The sequence below is a fragment of the Psittacula echo genome (assembly GCF_963264785.1).
Source record: "Psittacula echo genome assembly, chromosome: 1".
Lineage (NCBI taxonomy): Eukaryota > Metazoa > Chordata > Aves > Psittaciformes > Psittacidae > Psittacula > Psittacula echo.
Genome location: NC_137735.1, coordinates 97,234,950 through 97,249,272, shown reverse-complemented (window position 1 = coordinate 97,249,272; position 14,323 = coordinate 97,234,950). Strand labels below are relative to the sequence as shown.

The 14,323-nt window shown below is 42.2% G+C and overlaps 2 protein-coding genes across 4 annotated transcripts in view; both read right to left on the bottom strand.

Annotated features, from left to right (window-relative positions):
* The window catches only part of IPO8 (importin 8), a 49,038-nt gene extending 45,205 nt beyond the window's left edge, over nucleotides 1–3,833 (bottom strand). For all 3 annotated transcript variants that reach the window (XM_080623864.1, XM_080623865.1, XM_080623866.1), the window contains exon 1: nucleotides 3,720–3,833. In XM_080623864.1, the coding sequence (XP_080479990.1) occupies nucleotides 3,720–3,803 (84 nt within the window). In that variant the 5' untranslated portion in view covers nucleotides 3,804–3,833. The remainder of the gene's footprint in view (nucleotides 1–3,719) is intronic.
* Nucleotides 3,834–11,947: 8,114 nt separating this feature from the next.
* The window catches only part of CAPRIN2 (caprin family member 2), a gene marked incomplete at its 3' end in the record, with an annotated part of 33,062 nt that continues 30,686 nt past the window's right edge, over nucleotides 11,948–14,323 (bottom strand). Inside the window, exons 19-20 of the mRNA XM_080627670.1 lie at nucleotides 14,001–14,067; nucleotides 11,948–12,516 (exon numbers count right to left, since the gene is read on the bottom strand). Of these exons, the coding sequence (XP_080483796.1) occupies nucleotides 11,948–12,516; nucleotides 14,001–14,067 (636 nt within the window). The remainder of the gene's footprint in view (nucleotides 12,517–14,000; nucleotides 14,068–14,323) is intronic.

Sequence of the window (14,323 nt, the reverse complement as noted above, 5' to 3'; positions counted from 1 at the left end):
TATCTTTATTCTGGACTCCTTTGCTTTTAGGCAACCTCCTCATACTTTTTTCTCTTCTTCCAGAACTGTTACCCTGCTCCTGACAAAGCCAAATTCTGCAACTTCTCAATATTCACACAAACAGCTGGAATCATCATATTTCCCCCTTTGTTACAAGCCAAAGAAACGTACTATAGCAGGCTGAGCCACTGAAGATCAATGCATTAAAATTGTGGGGGGAGCACGAGAGAGAGGAGTATGGAAAGATGTGTACACTTAGAAAATCAACAGGCTAAAAGGGAAATGACACAGCAGTTATATGATAGATTACTGACCTGGCAGGAAATTACTGCTCTAGTTTATCAAGAATCACATTTCAGGCAATCCCCACACATCCACCTGTGTTCAGGTCACAGAGACTGAAGGTTGTTGACGACTCATAAGTAGAATGCATCATCCAAGGAGAAAGATCAGAAAAATCCTACAAAGAACTGAGTGATCCTTAGAACTGCACCATCAAAAATGGAATGGGGTAAGGAGACAAAGAATACAGTCATGCACTCGAAGATAACAGGAACTTCTCCTAAAAGCTTGAGGCTTCTTCGTGACAAATAACCATACAATAAAAGGAGACCTCAGTATATTAAATTATGAGAAATATGTAGATGCTGGATACAAATAAGATAATAGTCGTTTTAGAAGGTATCAAATGAGGTATTAGTGACACTGAACATGAAACTTTCTGGAATGCCACAAACAGATGACCAGATTGCACAAGAAAGATTAATTCAAATGGAAACAAACACAAAGAAAAGCTGTGCCCTCCTATTATTAGATTTCATAAATTCAGTTGTAGTATAAGGCAAAGGAAATACAGCCTGTTGAGGCAAGGAAAACAGGCCAGTAGAGATCAGCCTTTGACAAATATGTCAGAGAGAGCATCAAGAAATCTATACTAGTTAAGAAGTAAGATTGGCACAAATGGATATAAATGGACCATAAATTAATTTTGTCTGGAAACCAGAGCTTGCTTCTAGCTGCAGGAAGAATTAAATTCACAAACATCTTTCCAATAGATATAATAATGGAAGAAAAAAATGAATCCTGACTCCATCTCTGAATGCAGTTATATGATAATCCAGAAGGTAGACAACAGCTTGATTGATTTAGCTCTATCTTTACACATGTGCAAAAGAGAAAGAAGCATACAGAAGAGAAAGAGGCATTTTCAACATGCTGGGACTTTTTACAGGTAGGGAAGCTTTCCTTCATTTTAACACTATTCCCCACACTCTATGCTGTAAGCAAATTACAGAGTCAGGATCATTACAATATTGTTCTAAAGGACTCTGTTTTGGTACAGGCAATGAGGTGCCTACAGAGAGGTGCTGTATTGGTGGGCTAGTCAGATTTACACTCTCTGGGAAGCTCCTGTCACCACCTGGATTCAAACTTGAAAGCAAATGTACACTGCAGACAGGCAAACACAAGAGAAGTTTTACCTCAATACCCATTAGCATGTGTGTATCAGGAGCAGCATCAGTTTAACTATAGCACAGAATAAAGGTGACCCCTGTTTTGTTTGGCCAAGTGTTATATTACCATTTCAACTACTTATTGTTGGAGGGTTTTCTGGTTGGTTGGTGGATTGGCTTCTTTGCTAGAACAAGATAAATGCCAAAAAAGCATCTGGATTCCAGTACTTGCAGGAGCACAGTGATATGTCAACACTATCATTAGATACATGAGAGCCTGACATGTCGCTTTGAAGTCTTGCTTCAAAAGTACTGAAAGGCTTCAAGATGTCAAAGGCCCACGTTAAGCAACATTCCTCAGGAGCACTTTTGTTCCTCATCTGAAGAGTTATGTCAAACCCAGCACTGCATCAGTACATTGTATTAGATACATCATGCTTCATTTAGTAACAGAAAGCCTACACAATAAAAGGTATGTCTTAGTTTCAAGACTCATTCCTTACAGTAGTTAGAGAAGAGAAAATGTGCCAGCTATTTCAAATAACAATCTGTATCTCAACCTGATCTCAATAAATGTACTTGTGTACTTGTCCTCTGGAATCTAAAACCTGCATCTTTTATGAGAACTGCATTACCCATCACTTGAGCCTAAAACACTTAACAGATCTCAATCTTGCTTTCAAAACTTTTCCCGAGCTTCTTACTGAAGACAGAACAACAGTGTAAGGAGCAGGACCCAGGAATCCAGACAGCTGCCTCTTTGTTCTCAGCCTGCCAAACACGCAGCAGTTTATTATTGTAGTTCCGACTCCTGTGCAACAGGCTGCTGACAAATATTTATAATTTCCCTCTCAGTCCTTCATAGTAGGAATAAAAATAGATACTGATGAGATTTTTTAAGTAACTGTGCCAAATAAATAAATAAAAAGTTTGTATTTTTATCTAACTATCCCCTAGAGCCTTCTCAATGTCCAACATTTAATCCACTGATTTACTAACGGAATTTGCCAACTGCTAAAGCAAGGATTAGCTCTGCCTAATTCAGAATGACTTTTAAACTACCTAAATAGAAAATTAAGCCAGAAGAGCAATTCTGAAATAGCAGTAATACCTGATAGCCAATTCTGATTGACCATTTTTCTAAGACGCCAACAGAGTCAAAAAATCCAAGTCCTCCAACGGAACTGATCTATGCCACTAAAGCATAGATGCAAAGGATTTAGCACTGTGCAAGGGAACTTTCTCCTTTTTCAAATGTCCAAATTCATAGAAGCAAAGAATGTTTTGGCTTAGAAGGGACCTTAAAGCTTATTTGGCTCCAACCCCCTGCCATGGGCAGGGACACCTTCCACTGGACCAGGTTGCTCCAAGCCCCATCCAACCTGGCCTTGAACACTGCCAGGGATGGGACAGCACATCTTCTCTGGGCAACCTGTGCCAGCGCCTCACCACCCTCATAGTTACGAGTTTCTGTCTAATGCCTAATCTAAATCTCCCTTCTGTCAGTTTAAAAACATTCCCCCTTGTCCTGTCACTACATGCCCTTGCAAAGAGTCCCTCTCCAGACTTTTTGCAGGCCCCGTTTAGGTACTGGAAGGCTGTTAAAGAATTGACAATGTGCTCATAGTTTTGATTCAGTGCTTACTGCTTGTACAAACAGCGGGATGCTGTGACAAAGACTGCCAATAGAATCCCAACGTGCCTATCTCAAAGTTTTACTCCGCGCGCGGCTGAACGGGACAAAATCCCCGGGAGCCACCGCTCTCAACTATCTGGAAAAGCAGGACCGAGATTCGAGGAGCACGCCGCCCCGGCACCATGCCTCCCAGAACCGAGCACCGCAATCAGCGCCCAGGCCAGCCGAGGGTTACACTGCCGCACTCCATCCGGTACACCGTGCTCCCAGGGTCACGAAACTACGGACACAACGGAGCGAGGGCACCGCACAGCCTCCGGGCTCCCAGGACCGGGGCTCCCGGAGCCGGCAGATCCCACCCCGGGGGTCCCGCGCTGCCTCCCGCCGCCAGGCCCGAGCGCCCGGGGCAGCCGCTGACAGCCGGCGGGGAAGTGCCCGCTCCGGCGGGTGATGCCCCCCCCGCCGCTGAGCCCTGCGCAGCGGACGGTCCCGCCGGGGAGGAGGGGGCGCAATCCGCCCCTGCCGGCGGGGCCGGGCGACCCCGTGCTCTGCGGCGGCCCCATGCCGCGGCGGGGCGGGGGCGGGGCAGGCCGGCGGCTGGTAGTGGCCGGGGCGTCCGCCCCCCTCACCTGATTGAGCTCGTTCTCGGCGGCGATGCGCAGCTTCGGGTCTATGGTGCCCTTCAGAGCCTGGATGATCCTGTTGGGATCCATCTTCCCGCTCCGTCGCTGCCAAGCAGCGCGTCCCCAGGGGCAAGAGGCGGAGGAGGGAGATGAGCCGCCGCTAGCGCTGCCGCCCCCCCGTGCCACAATCACAGGCTCGTGTCCCCCACCCCCCCCCGGTCCCTCTCCGGAGCCATTCACCGGTTTGCGACAGCTGGGTATCGGGAAACGGGCACTGCTTTACGGCCGCAGCGCCTCCTTCTAGCTTCGTGCGGAGGTCGGCGAGAGGCGGCTTCCATGTTGTTGTACGGATGAAAGTCACCCGGAATGGCACGTTGGAGGCGGGGTTAGGGAGCGATAGCCATGCCGTGGCTATCTGGGGGCGGCCATGTCGGCGTACGGAATGCAGGCTAAGGAGCAGGCCCGGGCAGCCGCGGCAAGACGGGGCGGCTCGGCCAACCCCAGTACTGTTCCCATGGCACGGCTGCCGCTGCTGCAGTGGTGTTGCGGAGCCTTCATCGCTGCTTGGTGGCCTCTCCATACCTTGCAGCGAGTGGCAGCACTGACTGAGGTACACCAGCCCCACGGTTTGGGCTGCTCAGCCCACGGGATGCTTCCAGACCCTTTGCACTAATCCATCTTTGCCAGCACATACTTGCACTGCACTTAAAGTAAAATCCTCGTTTTCCTTAACAGTTTACTCCTTTTTTCTAGTAGGTTTCCAGCTTGAATACCAGGCTCAAATGTGTATTTGCTACCTGGAGAGTTGTTTGCATGAGGATTAAAGTGAGAACACAAAGACTGAATGGAGGTGAGGTCAATTCCATTACTCACACAATTATCGAGAATGGTTTGGGTTGAAAAGGATCTTAAGATCATCTAGTTCCAGCCCCCTGCCATGGGCAGAGGTGCCTCACACCAGACCGTGTTGCCCAAGGCTTTGTCCAACCTGACCTTAAACCCTGCCAGCGATGGAGCATTCTTAGCTTCCTTGGGCAACCCATTCCAATGCCTCACCACCCTTACAGTAAAAGATTTCCTCCTTATATCTAACCTGAACTTCCCCTGTTTTAATTTGAACTTCTTGGGTAATCAGGAATACACAAACACTACTTCCAACTGTAAACATTTGCCCTACTGTGATTCTCCACCCCTGTTCTCCTGTTTTCACCCTTAAGCCATAGAACATGCAGCTGATCCAAAGGAAGTATTAAATATCCGTGCAGGTGTAAGATAACTGTCAGAAGTGCAGTTCACAGACCAAAAGCATGCCAGAAAAACCTCATGACTAGTACAATCTTAGGGAGCTAAATCGTTTGGTTACTTCTGCAAGTAATGTTTTACATTACATTTACAAACAAGAAACATGTTATTAACTGGTAGAAAGAACAGAAAGACTATTTGCTGTGTTTTGGAAGAGTCAAACACAAGAGCAATTACAAGATCATCCCATTATAGAGATGCCTTAGAAATACTATTAGTATGTCATTTGTTCATTGTGATTACAGTGTAAAATGTCATTTGTCATTACTGCTCAATTAAGAAAGCAGCAGGACTTCCCTCAACTTATGTATTTCTTACCTATGCTGAAGAATACTTTTCTGAACAATGCTGAATGCACAGCATTTACGTATCATTTATAGTAGGGATACCCTTCTCTACCCAAGGGAACTATATAGCAACATTTGCCACATCTTTACTGCCAGTAAATAAGTTCCTAGATAAAGGGGGCCTACAGGAATTCTGGAGAGGCACTTTTTACAAGAGCATGCGGTGACAGGACAAGGGGAAATGGCTTTAAACTGACAGAGGGGACATTTAGATTAGACATTAGGAAGAAATTCTTCACCATGAGGGTGGTGAGGCCCTGGCACAGGTTGCCCAGAGGAGCTGTGGCTGCCCCATCCCTGGCAGTGTTCAAGGCCAGGTTGGACGGGGCTTGGAGCAACCTGGTCTAGTGGAAGGTGTCCCTGCCCATGGCGGGGGTTGGATCTGCATGGTCTTTAAGATCCCTTTCAACCCAAACCATTCTATGAAGTTATTTACAAGGAAAATGTTAAAAGCAGCTAATACTATTAAAAAAAAAAAAAATCTCCCTTAATAATTTTGTTTATAATTTAAAAAATAATCTGGCTGTCAAAATGAATTACATTTACCTGGCCTTTGGAGACTGTGTACTTTCTTGTGGTTTTCATCACTTTGAAGTGGTGCAGAACACCTGATCATTATCATTCAGGAAATTCCATTCTCCAGTAATGCAGCTCTACAGCATTTAGCAGGAAATTGGAAGTATTTTCATCCATCTTTTCATTTCTTCTCAGAAGCAGGTGAGAGTACGTTCAGTAATCATAAAACATAAACAGAAAACAGTGTGAGTGGGAAAAGTATATGTTGTTAACTGTGATAATTCTTTGTCATTTTCCCATTTTGGTTAAGATAGAAAATAAACCAGACCAGTGAAAACTGGCCATTTTAAAGATCTTGGAGCACATATCATACGAAACCCATATTACTTCAAGGATTTGTAGTGTTGTATCTCCACTTACTTTTCCCAAATTAACATGCTGTGGGCAGTTTAAAAGCAGCTCTGGTTTATTCTGTTTCTGTGTATTCATCTCTGGTAGGTGAACTGAAATGTTATTAAATGTATTTGTTAAAGGACTTCAGTCTTGTGGGGCTGGTGATGTAAAACATCGCAATGAAGAACCAAATATGCTTAAAGGCTATTTTAACATCTCCCTAAAATGTTTTTAATAGTTTTATTGCACTTACCATTTGTATTTAAAACAGCACTTTTAAGACACAAGTCACTACAAAAAAAAAGATTTTACACCAAAGAGCTAGCAAGGATGATCTGCAGCAGATAAATGTATAGCAGGCCTCCAGGTACAAGACTTCATAGCTAAAAAAGGACATGGAACTGTTGGAACAAGTCCAGAGGAGGGCCACGAGGATGATCAGGGAACTGGAGCACCTCCCATATGAAGACAGGCTGAGAAAGTTGGGGCTGTTCAGCCTGGAGAAGAGGAGGCTGCGTGGAGATCTCAGAGCAGCCTTCCAGTATCTGAAGGGGGCTTGTAAGCTTGCTGGGCAAGGGACTCTTCATTAGGGACTGTAGTGATAGGACAAGGGGTAATGGTTTAAAACTTAAACAGCAAAAGTTTAGATTGGATATAAGGAAGAAATTCTTTACTGTAAGGGTGGTGAGGCACTGGAATGGGTTGCCCAGGAAAGTTGTGAATGCTCCATCCCTGGCGGTGTTCAAGGCCAGGTTGGATGAGGCCTTGGGTGACATGGTTTAGTGTGGGGTGTCCCTGCCCATGGCAGGGGGGTTGGAAATAGATGATCTCAAGGTCCTTTCCAACCCTAACTATTCTATGATTCTATGATTCTAAAATTCCAAAGCTGTCTCCCCTACTGACTGTTTTGTTGGAGCAGCTATAGATAACTTGGAGCAGTCAGGAAGGAAACATTATGTAAACTGATCCAGAAAAAGAGACCAGTGATATTGTCTGCACCACCACTGCAGCCTGCAGGATGGAGGCTTCCTTAGCTGCAGGAAGTCAGCCATGACAATTCTGGTGCATTCATGGTCTCTTCTCACTTCCCATAACCTGAAAGAAACACAAAAGTAAATTCCATTAGTATTTTGAAAGCTTTAAGAAGCCCTTTCTTGAACCCTTGAGTAGGCAGCTAAGACCCATAGAGCCACTCACTCCCCCCACAGTAGTGAATCAGAAGAGTAAGGGTGAGAGAACTCATATGATGAGATAAAGACAGTTTAATAGGTAAAGCAAAAGCTATGCACTAAAGCAAAGCAAGGAAGCAGGCAGGTATTCATCCATCCACAGCTAAGTAGGGCTCCATCAGACTTGACAGCTACTTGGCGTATCAGATGCCATAGCCTGAACGTCCCCTTTCCCTTCTTCACCCAGCTTGTATTGCTGAGTACTAAGTTATATCGTCACTATGGTTAGCTGTCCCCTCCCAACAACTTGTGCAACCCCAGCCTGCTTGCTAGAAAGGCCATGTAAGAGGCAGAAAAGGCCTTGACTCTGGGTAAGCACTGCTCAGCAGTAACTAAAACATCCTTGTGTTATAAAAACTGTTCTGCTAACAAAACCAAAACACAGCCCCATACCTACTAGTCTGATGAAAATTAACTCTTATTGCAGTCAAAACCAGCACACCCTCCCATTTCAGGGTAGTTCCAGCATTTCACTGAACTCAAGAAGAAAATGTGGAAACCCACTCCAAATCAAAATGCAGGGTTAGTTAGATGAGCTTTACAGCTCATCTTCAGCAGGCTGCACAAGGTAATTGAACTGGAACTTACGTGGTATCTGATGTGCATAGCTAAGACAGCAACAGGATGTTAGAAGAGCTATGATGCCTCTTCATATATTTTAATTAGATTTGATTATCATCCTTAAAGCACATTAGCTAGTGCAACAATTCAAGCAACTTCATGTAATGACTACTAAGGAAAAAAGTATTGGCAGACAATACTTACATGAAGTCTATAGCAGTGGTACATCAAGTATTTTCAAATTGTGAAATGGTTTGCCCAGAAATAGAATAGGGATCTAGATCTTTCATCTAAACATACTGCGGTAGGGTGAAACTGCGTCAGTAAATAATGCACTAGAATACTTTGAAGTACTTTGAGAAGCATTCAAAATCAAGTATTAATCTGAAGCATGAAGAATGAAGTATGAGGGATCAATAGGCTAGTACTTATCACTATCTGAATTCACAGGAAATGATGTTTTTAGGTATTTTGAAGATCAGAACAGCAATTTTCAACTAGTGGATTTTGGCCAGCTCCTAGTGTGGAAGAAAAAAAAAAAGGTGCTTTGCTTGGTCTTTTGCAGTATTTTGTAAACATAGCCTTTGCATTTAAAAAGTTCAGTACTAGTCATTTGAGTCACATCTAGTCTGAAAACTTTTTTGTGACAGTACCTCTTTAATAGTACTTACATTTGGTTTTGTGACAAAAGTTAGCTAGAGTTGTGTTCATGGCTCTGACCAGAAACACAGTAAAAGTTCTAGCTAAGAAGGTAATGTGAGAAATGTATAGGATAACATTGAACATATTTTTAGCTACTCTAGAAGAAAATTATCCAAGTTGTATATATTTTTAATAACAAGTATCAGGAAAAAGACGTTTTAAGTAGCTGTACTATAGAGATAATTGCAATTCAGACTGGTAAAGCCTATAAACTATGAAGTTTTTTAAAGCTATCCATTACATGATTTATGATCAAGTTTACTAATAAGGAATGATATAATGGTAAGACTTCACATCTGTGGCAGCATGTACTCCTTTAATTAAGCATTAAAAAAATCCATCTTGTACAGATGAAATCAAGATGTTTAGCTCAGATATCTTAAATATATGCAAGCTAAGGTACATAAAAACTTTGCTAGACCTATCAGTAAGAAATACGATTAGTCCCAAACAAATGGTAACATGGATCCACTAAGCAGTTGCCGTGGTTTAAGCCCAGACAGTAACTCAGAACCGCTCAGCCCTTCCCCTTCTCTCTGGGTGGGATGAGGAGAAGAATCAAAGGAATGTAAATCCCACTGGCTGAGATAAGAACAGTCCAATAACTAAAGCATAATGTAAAACTACTACTAATAATAAGGGAAATACAGTGAGAAAAATATAAAACTAAAAGGGGAAAAGGAAAACAAACACAAGAGATGCTCAATACAATTGCTCACCACCTGCTGACTGATAACCAGCCTAACCCAAGCAGCAATCTGGACCTTCGGGGTAACTCCCCCCAGTTTAAATACTGGTCATGACATGCTGTGGTATGGAATACCCCTTTGGCTAGTTTGGGTCAGGTGTCCTGGTCTCTGCTTCCTCCCAGCTTCACCTCATCCCTGGCAGAGCATAAGACTGAAAAAGGCCTTGATCAGGATGAGCACTGCTCAGGAGTAACTAAAACATCAGTGTGTTATCAGCATTGTTCTTAGACTAAAGTCAAAATGCAGCATTGCACCAGATACAAAGAGAAAGTTAACTACTATAGCTGAACCCAGGACAGCAGCTTTCCAGATCTGATTGAACCAGAGCATTAGAAAGCAGCATGCATATTATGTATTCACAGTAATCACATCTGAGGTTGCTGAAGGCTGAGCTTATTAGCAGCATTTGTAAGTACCAGTAACTTGTTCTTAAAACATATGAAATCTATCACTTACATATGAAGCAAGTAAGGATAAGCTGCATGCTAAACGAAGCAGCCTGCACTAAGGCCATCTAAGTGCTATATGCACAACAGAGTTCATGTATTTACTAGTCTCTATATAGACTGGGAGAGGTGTGACTGGGGCAGTGCTCTACAAATAAAACAATATAGGAGTTGTAGGTCTGTTAGAAGAGCAATAAACTTTTTGTCCACAGCTACAAAGCTACTGAAGGCTTAGTTATCCTAGCACTCAGGCCTATCTACCATATGAATATACCAAGGATAGTTAACACTGTAAGAAAAGAGTGCTAGTGAAACTCCTGCCACTTATCCCCTACTGGGATTGTTCTTGAAATAAGCCTCTGCATAGGCTGAAGAATTACCATGTTTAAAAGCATCAAAATACAGCCTTAGTATTCAATAGTTAAGGCTCGACATTTTTGTCTGTAGTGGGAAAAAACAAGGTTCCCTGAAGCTTAAGCTTCTCAGAACTTGACAAAGTAATTAAATCAAGACAAAGTATGATTACCCTCCAAGTCGATAAGAGAAAGAAATCTAAGCTTGGAATAAACCCAAGATCTTTATGCCAGTAACTTTATTAAGTCATGCCAGACAACATGTTTTGTGGCATCTGCAGGGGAGAACCATTTAAATTTGGAAGTTGCAAAACCAGTTACCATGAAACAGAAGCTTTATATCAGGTCTGAAGTCTACCCCATGCAGGTTTTTGCTTTTATCTCAATAAGCAGATAGCTGAACTGTTTTTACATTGCATAGTTCTGTTTCATCTTCAGATATGCCAGTCACACTTTTGCACTCATTACAGCACTCAGATGAAGTGCTTCCTAGTGTTAAAACAAACTAGGAAGCTTTTAGAAGTAAAAAGAGCCAGTGACCTACCTATCCAATGAACTTTTTACTAGTTTATCTTGCATTTTAAACATTGAAATGCTTTGCACTAGTTGACATGACAAGGACATATCATGGCTTGAGAGTTTACTAGGCCAAAGAAATTGCTGAAGTTTGGTCACAGAGCCTGTTAGCTGTAAGAAAGGAATTTCATAAATGCTTCCTAGCATTTGTATTAAGGTTTGATTTGAAACGTAAGCAGCACACTTCAACTACAAATACCAAGTTCCTCAGCAGTTCTCCAAAAGAACTACATTACAATCCAAGTGTCATGAGGGAGGGAAACAATACACCTGTGTACTTCACAAGGATCAATTTTAACTTTAAAATATATTGCATCTAAGCATGAGCCAGCCCTTCAGTGACTGTTTCAAGGTTTAATAGTTTTAACTAATCGCTGCTGAAAGACAGGTGATGTGACAAAGCTAGATTTTGACAGGATATGCGCTTAAAATAAGTAGTCCTAATGAAAGATGTAGAATTTCACTAGCTTCTTGAACTTTCAGTTAAAAGCAAGCAGGTATGGAACAATCTTGAACTCACTTTGATCAAGGACACACTTTTAAGAATGTCATCAAGCAAGAACTAAACAAACAAGTAATCCCACTTAAACTACACAGTTTATCCTGAATTATTGATAGCCTGAAGACCAGCTCTATGTAATATGCACGTATGCAGCACATCAGGAATAAGCTCAGTTTGATATATTTAATAAAGACCACTGGCAATATTAATACTAAAATGCATATTAACTTGTTTTATTGAGGCACAACAAGGCATTGTGAATAGCCCATACTTGAGGCAATCAATAGTGTAGTAAGCTGGACATTAATACAGTTTAGGGTAAGTGCAAACAATATACATTCACAGCTTTACTAGCAAGGCTACATCACAACTGATAAAGTGCCAAATTAGTGCTGATTCAGTACCCCAACTTCATGATTTCACCTTGCACAACAGGACCATCATTTCCCCCCAGTAATGGAACCACATATCTTCTATAAAGTCAGAAGTGCAAAGCTAGTCCCACCCCCCTCCACCAAGGTGTTTGGAGCAGCTCTTTTGTAAACATCACACTGGATTTTAGTCCTGATAAAGGAGGTATCCTGAAAAGGTGGAATATTTCCAGCTACTTCCATAGATGGCTCCCCGATGCAGACGCAACCAGATTTGGTCTCCTTGGAAAAGCTGCAGGACTGCATGATTACTAGCTGTTTCATGATCAGGAGCCCCATCATTTGCATATGCGGACACTAGGACCTCTTCATTCTTCATGAGATTCACATACAGGGGAACATTTACAGCCAGTTTCAGCATGTGGAAGATGAAGACATATGTACCATTCACAGGACAGTTGAACCTACCAAGCTGGATATCAAAAGTTTCTCCAAGGTTGTTCAGCAACAGATCAAACACAATTGGCTGGTCTAGAGTTCCAGGAGCTAGGTTAGATGTTCTAGCGGCGGAGAAAGCAACTCTCATCTGCTGCGGGAGAGGATAGACATGCACTGGTAGTATGGTGGCAGCTTGGCTTGTCACTGGCATGTCAACAGGGGTGATGCTGCGGGAGTCTCCCTGCCCAGAGTCCCCACTGTTAAAGGTTTCATTGTCTCGTTCTGGACTGCTCACCTGAGAGGAATCACTCCACCCTGCTGTTAAAAAACATCATCAGCAATGACAAGTAAGTATTGTAACAGAAGGATATCCTGAAACCTGCAGGTATAGTCCTAAGCAGCAAATGTATGGGCTTTGCAACAGATTTTCTTTCAGCTACAGCAAGTTGTCCAAGGACCCCAGTGAGAACAAAACTTTGAAGCTGGTTTACATTCACCACACTTACATGCAGCAAGATGGGCCATAATTTAACTATGAACAGTTATTTTTCATACTTTTAAGTAGAGAGGGCAGTAGCTTGCAATAGTTTTATCTTCAGTATTTCCACATACATATATCAGCATAAAAAAAGTGTACGCTAACTTCTGAGAGGAGATGAAATGTAATTTCTGAAAAGCCTTACAAATTACCAAGAGCCAAGCAGTCATTTAGTCACCTTCAAGACCTGAATTTGCACTTCAGGTTACCTCAGTACTGCTGTTCCGGAACTGCATCCTAGGTCCTATCAACTTATGATGCTAGGATATTTTAAGTCTGAAGAACTAGAATTGCTTTTAAGTTTTCTGCACCCCAACTCCCCCAAAAAAGCTGTTTATCTTTTTCAAATATCCAAGTTAAAAAGGGTCTAAAATGAAAAGATTAATAGATCTGAGAAATGTTAAGCAAGCACACTCAAGCTGCAGATCATTGTTATTTCCACCAGCAAGGAACACCATAAGATACCAAATAAAGCCAAACTTGCTATACCCTAACAATAACAAGTATGGCTGTCAACTGTTAACTCACCACAGTCTCACATTTCTGTTAATTTTCTTCTGAAGTTTATTCTGCAAGTCCTCCTTCAGACTGAGTTGACCTGCTTTATCCTAAAATTTCCCCTGATATGCCAGAATTCCATTTATTCTTCAAAGTAGTAATCTACAACTACTATTCATCTCATTTTTCACCTATAGCATCCTAAGTCCCAGCTTTTTCCAGCACACACAGTAGGATTACATCATCTTGCTCACAGCTTTTTCAAGATACATGCTATTCATGCTTGAGCCCTTGAGTCCTATGTGTTTCTTTAGGCTTTGTACTCTAGCATGGAAATACAGAGTAAAGCTCTGTTCCCAAACAAATCATTTTTCATAGAAAAAGTTATCTTACAAGGTTTCTGTGATCTGATAGCTTCCTCAGAAGCAGGGGAGACCGTGCAATTAATGGAAGAAGCCATATGCAACATTGGAACCACCCTCTGCATTTTCCTCATCAGTTTGTGAAGAAAGTTCAGAAAGGTACCATTATATTAGAACTTTGACATATAAAGGCACCCAAGTTGAGAATAGTAGCATTAAATTTGCTGCTATGCAGTGCTGTTTCAGAACAGTACTTAAGCTTCCATGTAGCTTGGTTAATTTACACACACCTTAATCTGTTTTATCAGTGATAGTACACCATTTTCCTCACTATTCACAATAACACTCCATCTGCTATGCCCAAGCATATACATGTGCCACTGGGAACCCGATGTTAGCCTTACCTCTTGAATTTGCACGAGGACCACTAGTTATCCCACCTCGTTTATAGCACTGCTGGTAATTAACATCCTAAAAGGGAACAGAAATATTAGGAAGATGGCTATAAGCAAACCTGAAAACAAGTGGTGTTAACAAATACAGTATTTTTTCGTTTACACGATTAATTCAAGCTCTAGAACAGACAATCATGGAGGTCAGAATTAAGATGTAGATAAACAGCTTTACTTAAGGAAAATTTAAATTTCATACAAGCTGTTGTAAAGAGCTATTTCAATGCCCTTTCCAGCAAGTTAGCTTCTGAACTATACACAGTTCAGTTCAAGCA